The sequence below is a fragment of the Hyalella azteca genome, unplaced genomic scaffold (assembly GCF_000764305.2).
Source record: "Hyalella azteca isolate HAZT.00-mixed unplaced genomic scaffold, Hazt_2.0.2 contig11873, whole genome shotgun sequence".
Classification (NCBI taxonomy): domain Eukaryota; kingdom Metazoa; phylum Arthropoda; class Malacostraca; order Amphipoda; family Hyalellidae; genus Hyalella; species Hyalella azteca.
Window position 1 is genome coordinate 78,503 of NW_025941853.1, and position 18,374 is coordinate 96,876.

At 40.2% G+C, this 18,374-nt stretch overlaps 1 protein-coding gene across 1 annotated transcript in view; it reads left to right on the plus strand.

Moving 5' to 3' along the window:
- Positions 1 to 205: 205 nt before the first annotated feature.
- The window catches only part of LOC108677170, a 49,139-nt gene continuing 30,970 nt past the window's right edge, over positions 206 to 18,374 (plus strand). The window contains 1 exon segment of the mRNA XM_047883042.1: positions 206 to 1,833. Within this exon segment, the coding sequence (XP_047738998.1) occupies positions 248 to 1,833 (1,586 nt within the window). The 5' untranslated portion in view covers positions 206 to 247.

Below are 18,374 nucleotides of genomic sequence, written 5' to 3' on the forward strand. Positions count from 1 at the left end.
TAACGATTGACATTTGAAAAGTTTTGCAAAATAGTGCATGCCGAACACAAACATTTTCAGCTACGCTAAAATATTTTTTTTAAGCTACAACGTTATTCTCTAGACGCATGGAATATTTAACAACGGTATTTTTACTTTTCAGAATATCCGTGTTAATGTTCGTGCGAAATTGAAAAAAAGTGTGCATTGTGATAAGGTAAATATTTTAGGTGATTTAAATGTTGGTGATTTAAATGATCCTCTTCATATGCACGAACTTCCGACCAAGATGACTTCAGTTTCAGACGAAGCATTTCGTGCTCCCTCCACTCAAAAAGAACCTGTGGTCGCTTGTCACGATCTCTGGCGCTCATGTTGGGTACAGGGCGACGCATATCAGCAATACCAAGCTACCACCTCAACCGGAATCCATAAATCCCCTTTCAACCCCAGCAACTTCCAACCGGCAAGCGTATTCCTAAGAACTTCCAGCACCAGGTTGAAGCGTGAAAGTCCTTCTGGTTCTACCTCGTTGCCGTACTCTGGTAATGGTACAAGTTCTACCACTTCTCTGGTCACTACCGTCGGTGACACCAAGAATGTTCCCAACATCATTAATAAACAGAGCTCAATTACCAACAGTATTACCCGGAGTTCAAATATCAACAGTATTAATAAGATCTCTACCTCTAACAGTATTACTCAAAGCTTCACAACCAGCAGTGTTGGTCAGAGTTGTGCAATCAACGGTTTCAGTCAGAGCAACGGGTTCAACCATGCTCAAGTTAACGGTATCAGCCAAAGAAATGGTATCAGCAATGGAACCGGTAGCAGTCTAGGCACCGGTATCAGTCAAAGCACCGGTATCAGCAATAATAACCAAAGCCTACTTAAAACCTCATCGTCGCTGACGCTGACCACAATACCGAACCATGAAAGCCAAAACTCCAGTACCGACATCATGGACGCTGCCTTCGATCGCTCCTACGAATTTGCACTGAGGAAGAATGCATCGCTGGGATTTGGTTTATCCTCAAAGCATTTGTCCACCCCATCCCTGAACAAGGTTATCCCCACAGCCTCGTACCAAATTCCCCAAACATCCCCATCGCAGTATCCCATCCGGGGCAACAACCCTGAACATGTGGGGGATGCTAAGAGGTTAGACTACCTCAAACAACACATGCTTATGACAGCCTCATGTCAGCCTAACGACTTGAAGCTCACAAATAACTTAACTTGTTATAGTCTTGCTCAAAAAGACGATAAGTGTGCAACTACAACTTCTTCTTCTTCTTCTGATGTACCTGATAAAACATCTACGCCCATTTCTTCGAATAAATCAACCGAGGATCATCAGCATCAACTATCAGCACCATCGGCACCAAGACAAAACAACCATCAACACCAATTGTCAGCACCATCAGTATCAACACAAAGTAACCATCAGCACCAATTGTCAGCACCATCAGTACCAACACAAAACAACCACAATCACCAACTATCAGCCCCTACACAACCCAATTCAGAACTTTTGACAGGCTCTTACCCTCTCCAGTACGGTACTTTACCCCATAAAACCAAGTCCAAACCCCGGCCTCTACAGTCCAGGTCCGGGACTCTGCAGCGTCACAAATCTTCAGCGGAAATTTATTCTAAAAGCAGTTCAGCGGCGCAGACTTCGTCCCTAAATCGCTTACTCAGTATTTCTGCTGAAGACATTCGTCGTAGTTTGAAAGAAACTAATGACGTCATCCAGAGGCTGCTAGGCAGTGCGTGGAAAAAATCTGCTTATGTTAGGCCAGTTGAAGTTAAATCCGGAGACGCTAACATTAATTCGTCTTCCAGCAACAGGTATGTGGATGCTAGCGTCTGTTTACTTTATCTTATCTGTATTGTTTTGATGTTTTTTTTTTATTTGGAATCTTTCAATACATTCCAACTAAGTCTATGTCGTTCTATTCATTCGTTTTACTTAAATTATTGTATTTATTCCATTTGCTTCTATATCACTGTATTGATACTATTTACTTGTATGTCAACTATACAAGTAAATAGTATATATATATTTACTATATACTATACTATAATACTTATATAATACTTTAATACTTATATGATAACTATAATACTTTTATAATGCTATTATCATAATTAACGTCCTTCACGTCGCTTGTAACGTATCGTACCTTACATAAACTATTTCTCTATAGTTCTTTTCAGCATTCTATGTTGATAACCTTTTGGGTGATAATTATCGGTTGTTGATTATATTTGTTCAATTCGGCGAAAAGTTTCTTCTCAAAGTTTGATTATTGCACCACAATGTTGGTATTTTCCTGTCTAGTCGAATAGTCTATTCAATAAATAATTTTATTTCTAATGCATAATTCGGATAATTTATTTTGGTTATTTCTGCCGGCACAACATACAAGTTATCAATATTGTAACATAATATTATAATAAAGTATTACACAATCTACGATCTTACTAATATTGAAACATAATATTATACAATATTCGATCCTACCATAGAATCAAGGGCGGATTATCGGCGGCAATTCACCTGCCAACTGCTGGCCGCCATTGACACGCCCATAATTTTCCCCAACACGAAGTAGTTCATCTTGCTGAATAATTGTGGATTCTTGCATTAAATTAATGACGAATTAATTGATTATTGGTTATGATATATTTATTTCAGGTACATTTTTAGATAGATTTTCGATAAATTTGTGGTAGAAAAGCTTTAAATTTATATATATATTTTTTACATATATTTGATATTATTTAATTCTTGCTGGATGTGAATCTAGATCAGACACAGGCGTTATTATTACAATTTTTATGGATTACGTGGTAGTTTTTATGTTTGCCATCTTGTTGATTTTACAATTTTTATTCGAATAGAGGAATAATTTTTCTAATCACGTACGCATTTATATCAATTCTTCCTTCATATAATTTCATAATTTATTTACATAATCACATTTATTGTTTATCCAATTGCTTGTAGTATATTTTCCGTTTAATATCAACGCTATAATTTTCATTACATCACTTTCAGGATCTCATTTTCTAAATATTTTTTGTCCAAATATTTTATATATTTTTTAAAAACTTAATTTTAAATTTTATTAGAATCGATCCCATGATTTTATTTCTCTGCTATATATTTTTTTCAAATAATTCTGCAATTTTTCGCCAAGTTTCTATTCTGCTTTCATGATAAACTTTCTTGCTAGACACCTCGATGCCAAATCACATACAACCACATAATGGGTCATAAAAATCCCTCCCCCCATTACCCCCCACCCATTACCACCCCCCCTTTTACCCCTCCCCCTAACCCCTTTCACACTCAGAAAACATACGCACAACATTGTCCGAAAATTGACACACTTTCTCGCCCAACGCAAGAGCAGAGAGTGACTTAGCTCTGCCCCGGGCCAAACTGGGTCAGTGTGACCTACACAAAGGGTAGAAGTGCGTGGAAATTTGTACATAGCATCACTCATTTTTTTGAGTGCATCACAACCTTATTCGCAGCCACCTCAGCCTTGCCAATTTTTCTGCGAATATCGCAACGTTTTCAAGATGGCGGATTTTTGCTGCACAAAAACCAATAACCGAACTTGAAATGTCACCATTTTTACCGTTGCCTTATTACCTTATTTTTATCAGTTTAATAATCGCTAGGTTTTACCATGACTTTAATAGAGTTAATTAAATTATTATATTATTTTATTTATAATTAAAATCTTCTACTATTCTGTTCATTCCAATGCTCAGTATTGAAATATTAGAGTACACATGTGTACTACTGAATGATTTGAGTACACATGTGCACTATTCAATGTTTCGTACAGACACATTTATTGTTATTGTACGCCAAAAATAAATATTTTCTCAAATAACCTTTCAGTTGAAATGAATAATTTTTGGGTATATTAAATGTTCATTACCCAAGGGCTTTGTAGGATTTCTCCTATATATAGCTACAACTACATCACTTCAATATTCTGGATTTTCCACACGATTATTTTTCTGTGTGTGAGTAAATGACCGAAAATGTCTCGCTTTTGCGAGTCTGATCATATTTAGATCATTTTATTTATGTAAACGTAAATATTAAAATTAAATTATTGATTTTATTAGTATAATTAATTATACATATCCGTATAATTAGTAAAGTAATTAAAAATATTTACGGATGGGAATACATGCCTAAGGGCTAAATATTCTTACGCTCTGTAATTGTCTTTTGCTTTAATGAATATTTTATTGCTAACTGCCGATTTCGTATTATTAATTATCTTTATTACATACCTAATAATTTTAAAAAATCAAATATTCCATTGTACTTCCTTTCTCATGTAAACTAAATTGAACTTTCGAATTATATTTTACAAGTGTGCCACCTATTTATTCGATTCATAACAATATTAATAATAATAATATTAATCGATTTGTATGATCAAAAAAGAATAATAAATGTATCATAATTAAAAATAATTATGACTATAGCGATAATAATACTAGTAATAATAATAATAAAGATAATAATAATAATACATTTTGTTACCATTTACATATTTAATAGTCTTAAATTATTCACTTGTAAATTTAACTATTCTTCGTCGTCATCACCTCCTAATTTCAAATTTTTTCTTTACCCTTCACAGGTGAGTTGACGGGGCCCCAGCGGGTGCTGTGAGTTAATTGTTATTAATCATCTTATGTTTATTATTATTAATCATCTCTCTCAATTATCTCTCTTATTAATTATCTCTCTTAATTATCTCTCTTAATTATCTCTCTTATTAATTATCTCTCTTAATTATCTCTCTTATTAATTATCTCTCTTAATTATCTCTCTTAATTATCTCTCTTAATTATCTCTCTTAGTAATAATCTCTCTCAATTATTATTAATCATCTCTCTTAATTATTATTAATTATCTTAGTCATGTTTAAAATCATCAGCGGGTTATAGGCGGCTAATAAACGGCCAACAATAACACAGCAAACACCTTGGCTATATTTTGGCTATAATTATATATATAGCTCTAATGGTTTTAATTATAATTAAGGTTTTTTGCGATACCACAACTCGATGAATTTTATGCAAATATGAAGAACTATCATCTGAAACGTTATTATTTATTAAACTATCGTTACTATCAGGTATTACATTGCAGTTGTTATAAGAAAACATCAAAGATTCATATTTGTCTTCAGAATTTTATCTCATCATCGATACTTATACTTATACCATTTTAATAAGTATGTTTTACTTCTCATATATATGAACGTATTTACATTCTTATATATATGCATAAAATCAAGCGTTCTCTTTTATCGCGGCCTCGAATTAGTGGCATCATATTATATTTATCACTTTTCCTATTCATCTTATCTTTCAAATAAAAAAATACAAAATAAAATAATATCAGGGAGTATTTCAAGTCTTTACACGCTAAATTAAAGTAATTGTTACTCGTTACAAAAAGTTGACCAGCGGCCCTAAGTTGGGTCCCGGTAATGAAAGTTCGTGGCCCACACCCGTCCAGTATTGTTAATTATGAACCATCGTTCGCGTTAATTAGTTACATGTGCTATTCCTACGTAACAAGCTTAGCAGTCATGTTATTCCTACGTAACAAGCTTAGCAGTCAATGTTATTCCTACGTAACAAGCTTAGCAGCCAATGTTGTTCCTACGTAACAAGCTTAGCCGTCAATGTTATTCCTACGTAACAAGCTTAGCCGTCAATGTTGTTCCTACGTAACAAGCTTAGCAGTCAATGTTATTCCTACGTAACAAGCTTAGCCGTCAATGTTGTTCCTACGTAACAAGCTTAGCAGTCAATGTTATTCCTACGTAACAAGCTTAGCAGCCAATGTTATTCCTACGTAACAAGCTTAGCAGCCAATGTTGTTCCTACGTAATAAGCTTAGCCGTCAATGTTATTCCTACGTAACAAACTTAGCAGTCAATGTTATTCCTACGTAACAAGCTTAGCCGTCAATGTTATTCCTACGTAACAAACTTAGCAGTCAATGTTTTGTCAATGTTATTCCTACGTAACAAACTTAGCAGTCAATGTTATTCCTACGTAACAAGCTTAGCAGCCAATGTTGTTCCTACGTAACAAGCTTAGCCGTCAATGTTATTCCTACGTAACAAACTTAGCAGTCAATGTTATTATTCCTACGTAACAAGCTTAGCAGTCAATGTTATTCCTACGTAACAAGCTTAGCAGTCAATGTTATTCCTACGTAACAAGCTTAGCAGTCAATACTATTCCTACGTAACAAGCTTAGCAGTCAATGCTATTCCTACGTAACAAGCTTAGCAGTCAGAGTTATTCTTACTTAAAGAGCTAAGCAGCCAATGTTATTCCTACGCAACAAGCTCAACGTCAATGTTATTCCTACGTAACAAGCTTAGCAACAATGCTATTCCTACAAAAAAACAGCTAACCAACAGACGATGTTCCTGTTAGAACTCTAATTTGTTAATGGTATTTCTACCGAACCGCTACCAAAACGATGCAAATATTAGTAAAAATTCAGTTAAAAAAGTATAGGAGTATTTTCGACGGCCGAAAGGCGGCCATTTAGTGACCAGCGCAATTAATATCGGGCAGAAGTGTACAACTACTGGGGCAGAAGTTGGCAATTTAGAGCAATTTGAGATGGTCGGGCAATGCAGCTGCAGCTGGCACTTAGTAAATTGCTGTAATTAACTTATTGATTGTGAAGCAAACTTATTCGTCATGGAAGAGAAGGAAGAACATTCCTTGTACTCTTTTTGAGTTATTATTTAGTTAAGGTTTTATTTTTGTTATAGCATGTCCAAACAACTTTCCCTATCAATTATTTGGTTCAAGTATTTAGCTATGCATTATCATTTTTATTAATTTATATATTCCTATCCCTCCTTATTACATTAATGTTTTGATTCATTTTTTCACATGTTCATTTTATATTTTTTACGAGTCTTGTCCAATAGGGAAAAAATCTGTCACAAATCGAAATTAAAAAAACCATCAGCTTCTAATATTTCCAAAAAAATAAGCAACTAAATCATCAACTTGATTCTACATTAGTTCCAACGCAGCTTCATCAAAAACAACCTTGTTTCATAAAATTCAACGCTGCTTCATTAAATTCAACCATGCTTCATAAAACTCAATACTGCTACGTCACATATACAACCTCGCTTTGTTAAATTCAAACCCGCTTCATTAAAGTCAATTCCGCTTCATCAAATATAAATTAGCTTCATCAAACTCACCCTACCTTCATCCAATTTAACCTTTATTTAGCCCTCGATCTCATGCATCATATATTTCTCGTACTTCAGGCTGACCTTTTACATCAAACTAGTCACTCACAGCAAGTTGATCTCGTATTTCAAGCTTATTTGGCACATCATTTAGATTTGGTTCATTTTAAACTTGATCTAGTTTATCAATTATGTTGATGTTGGTTGCCACAACTTGATCTACTTCATCAATTATGTTGATGCACTGCATCAACTTGATCTAATTCATCAATTATGTTGATGTGGGTTGCCACAACTTGATCTAGTTCATCAATTATGTTGATGGGTTGCCACAACTTGATCTAGTTCATCAATTATGTTGATGTTGTCCCACAACTTGATCTAGTTCATCAATTATGTTGATGTGGGTTGCCACAACTTGATCTAGTTCATCAAGTATGTTGATGTGGGTGCCATAACTTGATCTAGTTCATCAACTATCTTCCCCTACATCAAGTTTATGCGTGACGACATAAGTGGGCCCGAAAGCCCGCGCCCCACGCTCGGCCGGACCCAGACAAAGGGCGCGCGCTCGGCAATAATGACGGCCGGAGATTGCGGGGCGCGTGATGGCCCGCGGGCCAACCTTTGTCGGCCCCGCCCTCGCTGTTTGCTTTACAGCGCCAGGACCCTTTACTGGCCCACTGAGTTATGGTCCATGGGCCCTTTAATGGCCCACGGGCCCTTTACTGGCCCACTGGTCTATTATTGGTCCATGGGCCCTTTACTGGCCCACTGGCCTATTACTGGCACACGGGCCTTTTGCTGGCCCATTGGATAACAGCCCATGGGCCCTTTACTGGCCCACTGGCCTATTACTGGCACACAGGCCTTTTGCTGGCCATTTGGATAATGGGCCGTGGGCCTTTTACTGGCCCACGGCCCCGACTGGCACATTAGTAAGATGAATTCTGAGCATGCAATTCATGCTACAATATTCAGATTTGTGTTCATGTTTGAGTTTAATATGGTAATATATATTACTGTCGATCATGTATGTATATTACTTTTATTCGTGTGTACGAATAACTGTTATTCATGCATATATTTTGCTATTATTGTCTTGCACATCGCTTTTCCTCACTATTAATTGAACTGCAGCCATTATGGTTTACAATTCATGATCGGCAGGATAACCTAACGCTCGTTTTTCATTTCACGCTCCATTTTTGCAAAGAAAAAAAAAACACAAGTAGAGTGAACCTTCTTCACTCTAGTATATTTAGTTTAGTATAGAAGATTTTTAGAGTTACTCTTCAACTTAATATGACAATTGTGTCGCTACCCAAAGTGATGAAGTAGGAATCGAGATGAGACGTTGAAGTGTTGACATAATGAACGCCTATTCATCAGCGCCATTCACTGAGAACAATTAGCGGGACTTCGTCCAAATAAAGGTGCACTCATTGCTCTTGCATGGGTCATTCTGACCCAGTTTGGACCAACAAGAGACCATATCAGGTCTAAATCTGCTCTTTCGCTTGTGCTGTGGGTAATGTTGTGTGTCCCTATTAGGACACTATAACCATTCATTTTTCTAAGTGTATACGAAACCAACAAGCCTGCGGCCGGCACGCTCGCCCCAGCATCAAGGATCTGAAGGATCTTGTTTGCTCTGATCCTTACAAGATCAGGATCTTCTACACTCAGAAAAATAAACACACACAAGTAGAGAATGTGCCTCGCTGCTTGAACAAAGTCCCGCACATTTATTTGAGTGTAGGTGATCTATCCTTGGCCTCCTCATTACTAGGTCCGCTGTTGGTTTTCAAGACCATTTGTGTAGTTTATTGGTTTTAGGAGAACAGGTTAGGCGATGGTTTGGCGCAGGTTAGGCGCAGGTTAGTTGTAGGCTAGGCGCAGGTTAGGCACAGGTTAGGCGCAGGTTAGTTGTAGGTTAGGTGCAGGTTAGGCGCAGGTTAGGCGCTGGTTAGGTGCAGGTTCGGCGCAGGTTTGGCGCAGGTTGGGCGCAAATTAGGTGCAGGTTAGGCGCAGATTAGGTGCAGGCTAGGCGCAGGTACGCAGACTGCGGAAATTGGTCTCACGTAATTGGATTTTTTAGCGGAGACGCCCACACTAAGAAAAATGAGGAGACATTGTCCAAACAATGAAGCACTTTCTTAGCTAGAAAAATCGCAAGCAAATTAATCATTTACATAAATTTATTGGCATATATAATCAATTTTGCATGAATGTATTCTTCAGCTTTCCAGATTACACCTGGAATAATTTTACGTAATAATATTCTTTTACAATTAACAATGCTCTAATTTTGCATATTTTGGGCGCGCTAATAACACGTAACCGTTCAAGTAGAGTACCTCTGCCTGTTCAAGTAGAGCACTTGTGGCTGTTCATGTAAAGCACCTGTGGCTGTTCATGTAAAGCACCTGTGGATATGCCAGTTGCTATGTAGAGCATTCGCCGCAGGGCAGGGCAGGTTAACAGCAGGTTTGCCTGCCTCGTGTCTGCCCTGCGATCGGTAAAGTTCATGCTGTGCGCCGACATGAAATTTTTTTTGCTATTTCTTGAACATTTTTTTATATTTCCCATCTTGTGATACACATTCTAAAAATTCCTTATACGATGTTTTACTTTGTATAAAGCACCATGTACAATGTTCTGTAATACCTACGTAGCACCTATAGTACCTAGCAATAAGAATCAACTTTTTACGATGTTATTACCTATGTCCATTGCACAATTTTCAATCGTGTTTGACCTTGACGCCGATAACCCGCCGATGAAACCCAATATTGGACGTTGCGGTTGAGCGGCTCGAGATTCCAGTTCTGATTTAGTTCGGTTTGTTGGCCTGAGTCGAGGTCCTTATTGTAAAGTCACGCCCTAGCCTTATTGTGCATGTTGGGCAGTTTATGGGCGATCTAAGGCGGTTTATAGGCGATCTATGGCGGTTTATAGGCGATCTTGCGCAGGTTATAGGCGTTCCATGGCAGTTTATAGGCTTTCTGGGGCGCTTTATGGGTGATCTATGGCAGTTTATAGGCGTTCTAGGGCGGTTTAAATCGATCTATGGCAGTTTATAGGCGATCTATGGCAGTTAATAGGAGATCTAGAGCAGTTTACAGGCTTTCTAGGGCGGTTTATTGGCGATCTATGGCAGGTTGTAGGCGATCTAGAGCAGTTTGCAGGCTTTCTAAGGCACTTTATAGGTGTTCTAGGGCAGTTTATATGCGGCCTAGGGCAGTTTACAAGTTTTCTAGCTAGGATTGTTTATAGTACCATATGTGACATATATTACCATATATGACATATAGAACTATATATGACATATAGTACATAAACAGCCATAGGCGATCTGTGGCAGTTTATAGGCGAGAAGTTTATAGGCGATTTATGGCTGTTTATATGCGGCCGGGGATTGTACAGGGATCGACCGGTGATAATTCGGCTTCAATTTTTTACACGAGATTTGTGAGACATTGAATAACCTACGGGATTATTTTTCCACAGAGAAAGCATGTGTGTGGCTGGTTATTGTGCTGGTGAGATTATGGGCAGACACGCCATAAAGTTTTGCCTTAAAACTGACATCCCGTCGAACTCTTACCCATAAAATTCTGTCTCACCATCTCGTTTATGATAATTAGAATAAAAAATATGAAGTCTCGATCATTTTGTTGAGTCACTCATGAGTATACACTCATCCATCAGTATACATCAGTATACACTCATCCATCAGTATACATCAGTATACACTCATCCATCAGTATACATCAGTATACACTCATCCAGCAGTATACATCAGCATACACTCATCCAGCAGTATACATCAGTATACACTCATCCATCAGTATACACTCAACCATTAGTATACACCAGTATGCACTCATCCATCAGTATACACCCATCCATCAGTACACATCAGTATACACTCATCCATCATTATACATCGGTATACATCAGTATACACCCATCCATCAGTATCCATCAGTATGCACCACCCTCCCCCCCAGGCCAGAGGTTCACCACCAATTAAGCATCACTTCTCAGGAGGTCACGTCTCTCTCACCATCACGCGCACCACATCCTGCCTCCCACCATCACTGCTGGTGCACTGCTGGTGCTGGTGCTGGTGCTGGTGCACTGCTGGCGCTGGTGCACTGCTGGTGCTGGTGCTGGTGCGCTGATGGTGCAGTGCTGGTGCGTGCTGGTGCTGGTGCTGGTGCGCTGATGGTGCAGTGCTGGTGCTGGTGCACTGCTGGTGCAGTGCTGGTGCTGGGGCACTGCTGGTGCTGGTGCGCTGATGGTGCAGTGCTGGTGCTGGTGCTGGTGCTGGTGCTGGGGCACTGCTGGTGCTGGTGCGCTGATGGTGCAGTGCTGGTGCTGGTGCTGGTGCTGGTGCTGGTGCTGGGGCACTGTTGGTGCTGATGCTCTGCTGTTGTGGAAATCATTCATTACATTTCACGAATTTATTCAGTAAAACTCACGGATTCATTCACAAAAATTCAAAAAATTATTCACCATAATTCACGCATAATAAAGTCACCGGAACAGAAGTTGCCCGTTGAAAGACGAAAGACTGAGGATCGATAGCAATTATTTTCCTCCATTTCGACGCCTCCCTTTCATTATTTTAATTACGGTTGAGTTATCGACGGCCAACGATGATTCGACCATAAACCGGCAATACCGCGAATCTGATATTGAAAGGAGCTTTTCAAGGAGCGATTTGAATGGAACAAGACTGCCGTCTTTTGGGAGGAAGCCATTGTGTTGTCGCAAACAGGCCTTCAATGGAAAAATGGTCATATACAGACAGAGATGTGTGAGAATACAGCTCTTATAGAGACAGAGATGTGTGAGAATACAGCTCTTATAGAGACAGAGATGTGTGAGAATACAGCTCTTATACGGACAGAGATGTGTAAGACTGCAGCTCTTATACAGACAGAGATCAGTGGGAATACAGTCCATATACAGACAGAGATGTGTGGAATTCAGCTCTGGTACAGACAGAGATGTGTGAGAATACAGCTCTTATGCAGACATGTATGAGAAAACAGCTCCTATACAGACCGACATGTCTGAGAAAACAGCTCTTATACAGACAAAGATATGTGAGAATACAGCCCTCATACAGACAGAGATGGGTAAGGATACAGCCTAAGTACTGACTGAGATGTGTGGGAATACAGCATTTATACAGACAGAGATGTGTGAGAATGCAGCTCTTATTCAGACAGTGATGCGTGAGAACACAGCTCTCATACAGACAGAGATGCATGAGAACACAGCTCTCATACAGACAGATATGCGTGAGAACACAGCTCTTATACCGACAGAGATGTATATGTACGCAGCTCACATTCAGAAAGAGATCTATGGGAAACCAACTATTATTCAGACAGAGATGCATGTGTACACAACTAACACACAGACAGAGATCATGATAAGATCACACACCATATGTCAGCTCGTCGTTCCTTCATCCAGAACCTTGTGCTGGTCTCACTTCAGAACTCGTGACTCAGTTCTGCACAAGGGTTTCTACACGTGACTCAGTTCTGCACAGGGTTTCTACACGTGACTCAGTTCTGCACAAGTGTTTCTACACGTGACTCAGTTCTGCACAAGTGTTTCTACACGTGACTCAGTTCTGCACAAGTGTTTGTACTCGTGACTCAGTTCTGCACAAGGGTTTCTACACGTGACTCGGTTCTGCACTGACTCACTATCTGTGAAATAGTCATTGAATTTATATCAAAAACATCAATCGTTCATTGATGGGAGATTCTGTTAAGAATATAAATAGATGATGCGAGTATATAACCCGTCCATTTCTACCTGTTACCTTTCTACCTGTTGGCTTCCTGCCTGTTGGCTTTCTACCTGTTGGCTCTCTACCTCTTGGCTTTCTACCTGTTGGCTCTCTACCTGTTGGCTCTCTACCTGTTGGCTCTCTACCTGTTGGCTCTCTACCTGTTGGAACTCTACCTGTTGGCTCTCTACCTCTGGGATTTCTACCTGTTTCCTTCGTGCCTGTTGGCTTTCTACCTGTTGGCTCTCTACCTCTGGGATTTCTACCTGTTTTCTCCGTGCCTGTTGCCTTTCTACCTGTTGGATTCTTACCTTGGGCCCAGTTCGCACCTCACGCAAGACTTAGTAATTCAAGGCAGCGGTGGGCTCTCAACAATGATACCTTGTGTACTATGACGATGAAATGTATTTTTGAAATAGGATTCTCGTACATCAGCATTGGTAATTAGCCACCTGCATTAAAATTCGCTTGTATTTTACTGGCCAGATGTCACGAACTTCGCTCGTTTTTTTCTTTCTTTTTCTGAATATTGGATCCTTTTGTTTGAATTGCAGGAGATTTACAAGTGGTGTAAAAGTGGCCGACGAAAGTACTGCCAAAATAAATCGTTGTTCGTCCACATCTCGCGGAAACGTATCTCTCCATTCCGCGGAAGTTCGTTCGAATGTTTCCGATGACTGGCAATCATTGGCTGACTGGCAATCATTGGCTTGCTTTGTCCGGTTTCCGGCGGAACGCGGTCGCCAATCACAGATACGGACATAACCAAGGCCTCGACAAAATCGTGAATACAGCAGCCAATCAAGGTCTTTTCTACAAAACCAATCACGATCATTTTCTTCAATCCAATCACTGTCTACGTTTCTTAACAACCCAACCGCCAAATTTACTAGCTCGGTAACTGTCACTGGTAATGTGAGAAAATTTTCATGGCAATTACTGTAAAATTTTATAAGAAATCGATGTCAATTTATCGAGGCAATAATGATCGATATTTCGACGGCTCATTACTGTTTTTGAAAACATTTTAAGCCAATTTTTTAAGTCAAAGACGTAATCGCAAATAATTCTTTTTAGCTCAAGCAGGGTAAACTTTCCGTGGCAAATCACGGCTAATTTATATCAACTGTGAAACTTTTTTCTATAGCAGTGACATCCAAGTTTTCAAGTATTACACGGCCGATATGGTAAATCTGAATATACAATAAAAATTTATATTTTTCCGATTCGCCGCGAAAGTTTTATATAGGAATGTGTGAATTATATACTGATATACAGCTGTAAATCTGTATTATTGATATACAACTGTTCACCTGCATTATTGACATACAACTGTGCATAAGTGTTATTAATTCACATCAGTTTTAGACATAAAATAACCGAATACAGCTGTATATATATACGTTATTAATGTACAACTGTACATCTGTATTATTGATATACAACTGTACATCATTAGTATTGATATACAACTGTGCATAAGTGTTATTAATTCACATCAGTTTCAGACATGAAATAACGGAAGATAAAATAACATTGTTAAGTCTCACGTATGTTCCGTGCGTGTCTGTGTGTGGTCCGTATATGTCCCGTATGTCACGTATAGACCTGACTTTTATAACACCCGTATCAGAACCCTTATCAAAACCTGTCTACTCTTTGATAAGCTAATGCTACTCGTTAGCATTGCTGATAACACAGCGTGGATGGTCCAGGGTGCTAATTTAGTATTCAGCCACATCAGTTTTACATCTGCATGTTAAATTCTCACTCCGACTACTGACACAACACAAAATCAAGCCTCTTGTCGTGTGTAAACACTAAAATCAACCTACACACTGTATGTGTGTTAGGTGCAAACACACTATCAAGCCACATGCCACAATAAAGCCACATGCCACAACCAAGCCATACGCCACATAGTGCCAAGCTATTACTTCGTCTGTAACGCGAGCGTGACACGCGCGCCACAGACCTCCCGCGGTGCCAATTTTTATTGCTGCTAATTCTGCTCACGCGGCACTCTTGCTGCTCACGCGGCACTCTTGCTGCTCACGCGGCACTCTTGCTGCTCACGCGGCACTCTTGCTGCTCACGCGACACTCTTGCTGCTCACGCGGCACTCTTGCTGCTCACGCGGCACTCTTGCTGCTCACGCAGTAGTTTTTAGCTCATTTTATATTATTTCATTGCACTTTTTTTTAATCATAGCATTGGTTAGTATTTTATCTTCTTTTGTGTATTAAGTGAACTATCAGTAACTTTTAGGCGGGCGTTTCGGTTGCCAGCTAAGAACAACCTGCAGAACCTCGTTAACTATCATTTGAATCGTATTTCGTTAACATAGCTCGTAAAATATCATTCAAATCAGGACGGAATGTCAAATTATAAGCGGACGCAACGCCAATAAATTCCGACTGCCGAGCCCAGATTTTCCGCGTTCCGGCGAAATCTCTCATGCGGATTCTTGATCGGCGTCCGTCAAATTTTGTTCCACGGACGCTCGTTAGTTTATCCGGCATTCAATAACGCGGACGACTGCCATCGGCTTCCGATATAGCGGACATGTTTTGGTGAACCCGGTTTGTGGACCGGGTTTTAGGGTCCGGGTTTTGGTGGACCGGGTTTTAGGGACCGAGTTTGGTGGACCTGGTTTTGGTGGACCGGATTTGGCGGACCGGGTTTTGTGGACCGGGTTTGGTGGACCCGGTTTGGTGGACCCGGTTTGGCGGACCGGGTTTGATGGACCGGGTTTGGCGGACTAGTTTTGCGGACCAGGTTATACAATGTCCGTTTTATCGCAAGCAATATAAGATTACTTTCTTCAGTGAAGCAGTAGCTGCTGAGAGCGGCAGGTTTAAAAATGTTATTTTACCCGCAATTTTATGAGTAAATTAGAAATTCTTTTCAGTCGAGCAACATCAATCTCGTAATTGTCTATCACAAATGACATAATTATCTATCACCCTTTATTGCAGTTGCTGATTTGAATTGAAAGGTAATTCTGGTCTTCGTCGAAAAATCTTTATATTTTCGTACAGAGTTTAAGCAATGGAAGAAGTACTATCCTACTTATGATCTCTGTATAGCTGACTGATTATACGAAAATTTGGACTAACATGAGCAAATTTTCAAATTTTAACATGATAATTTACTCACAAACGTAAAATATAAAAAATAACGTATAAATAAAATAACTCTCATCGAAATAGTAGCCATCGCTGCCATACTCAACACAATATATATATAAAATGTATGTACTGTTCCCCCTTTAAACCGCCGGTGATTTTCAACAGGGTTCGTATAGGGCCTGATCTGCGGACATATTTTGTACTCTTCAAGCCGCAAAGCCAAAAGCCTCTTTGCTGCGCTGGCTTACGTGGCGAGCTCGCTCTGAAATCTGAAGAATTCGGATTGAATTTTTTTTTCATCTTTGGGGCCTTTGTGTGGAATTGAGGGATGGCATGTGTGTCAGGTCGGTGCTATACTGAATCCTATAGCCTATACTGAGTACGAAATACTGTATATGCAACGTCGAATACTCAATAATCTACGTAAGGATCATAACCCTTTACTATACCCTATACTGCACGCTATACTGTATCATATGTTGTACCATATGCTGCACTCTATACTGCACGCTATGCTGTATCGTAGATTGTCCCATATGCTACACTCTATACTGCATGTTATACTGTATCATAGATTGTACCCTATACTGCATAGATTGTACCCTATACTGTACCCTATACTGTACTCTGTACTGTACCCTGTACTGTACCCTATACTGTATCCTATACTGTACTCTATACGGTACTCTATACTGTACCCTATACGTACCATTTACTGTACCCTTTACTGTACCCTATACTGTACCCTATACTGTACCCTATTCTGTACCCTATACTGTACCCTATACTGTACCCTATACTCTACCCTATACTGTACTCTATACTGTAAGCTCTACTGTTCTCTATACTAGCGGCCCAACTACGCATAGCGGCCAATTTCTCGTCAGGGATTGGCGGGTCCAGCTTGAACAGCCGTCAGTGATTGCAGTGATTGGCTAGGGGACCTACGAACTCGTAACCATGTTTGAATTAATTAATTCAACCATGCTCGTAACCAAACCATTTCTGCTGTGCGGCCGCGGGCTCGCAGCGCCGGCGGAGCGAAGCGTTGCTTTGCATTTCAAGGCCACGCAACCCCTACTGCGAACCGCGGCCTGACTCCGGCTCCCAGATAGTTTGGCCCCGCGTACAAACTCCGGCTCCCAAATAGTTTGGCCCCGCGTCCAAACTCCGGCTCCCATATAGTTTGGCCCCGCGTACAAACTCCGGCTCCCAAATAGTTTGGCCCCGCGTCCAAACTCCGGCTCCCAGATAGTTTGGCCCCGCGTACAAACTCCGGCTCCCAAATAGTTTGGCCCCGCGTCCAAACTCCGGCTCCCAGATAGTTTGGCCCCGCGTACAAACTCCGGCTCCCAAATAGTTTGGCCCTGCGTACAAACTCCGGCTCACGAATAGTTTGGCCCCACGTCTTAACTCCGGCTCCCAAATAGTTTGGCCCCACGTCTTAACTCCGGCTCCCAAATAGTTTGGCCTCGCGTCCAAACTCCGGCTCCCAAAAAGTTTGTTCCCACGTCCAAACTCCGGCTCCCAAATAGTTTGGCTCCTCGCCCATACTAATTTATCACCCAGAATTTATCTGAATTTTACATTTTTCTATTATTCATATCATTTCCTGCATTCCGCCTCTTCGTTCTGGCAGCACAACAATAGAATACTGTATTTGTGTAGCTGAGTCACGCTATATATTTTAGTTTTGTTCTAACAGTGAAATTGCTGCAAAAAAAGTTCTGATATGAGAATACATTAGAGCAGTAGCTACTTCAACAGCACCTAAAGCAAAAACACCAACAGCACCTAAAGCACCAAAAACACCAACAGCACCAACAGCACCAACAGCACCTAAATCACCAATAGCGTCAGCACCAACAACAACAACACCAACAGCACCAACAGCAGCGGCAGCACAAACAAAACCAACAACACCTACACCAACAACACCTAAAGCACCAACAGCACCAACTACACCCACTGCACCAACAGCACCAACAGCACCCACTGCACCAACAGCATCAACAGCAGCACCACTAACATGCAGAGCAACAGAAGGCAACAGATGGCGGGGTCTGTAATTTGTTGAGTTAACTTTACAGTTTTTTAGAAACTCGGCACCTGTTGCGCTGAGAGCCGCGGAGGACAGCTGCCGAGAACTCC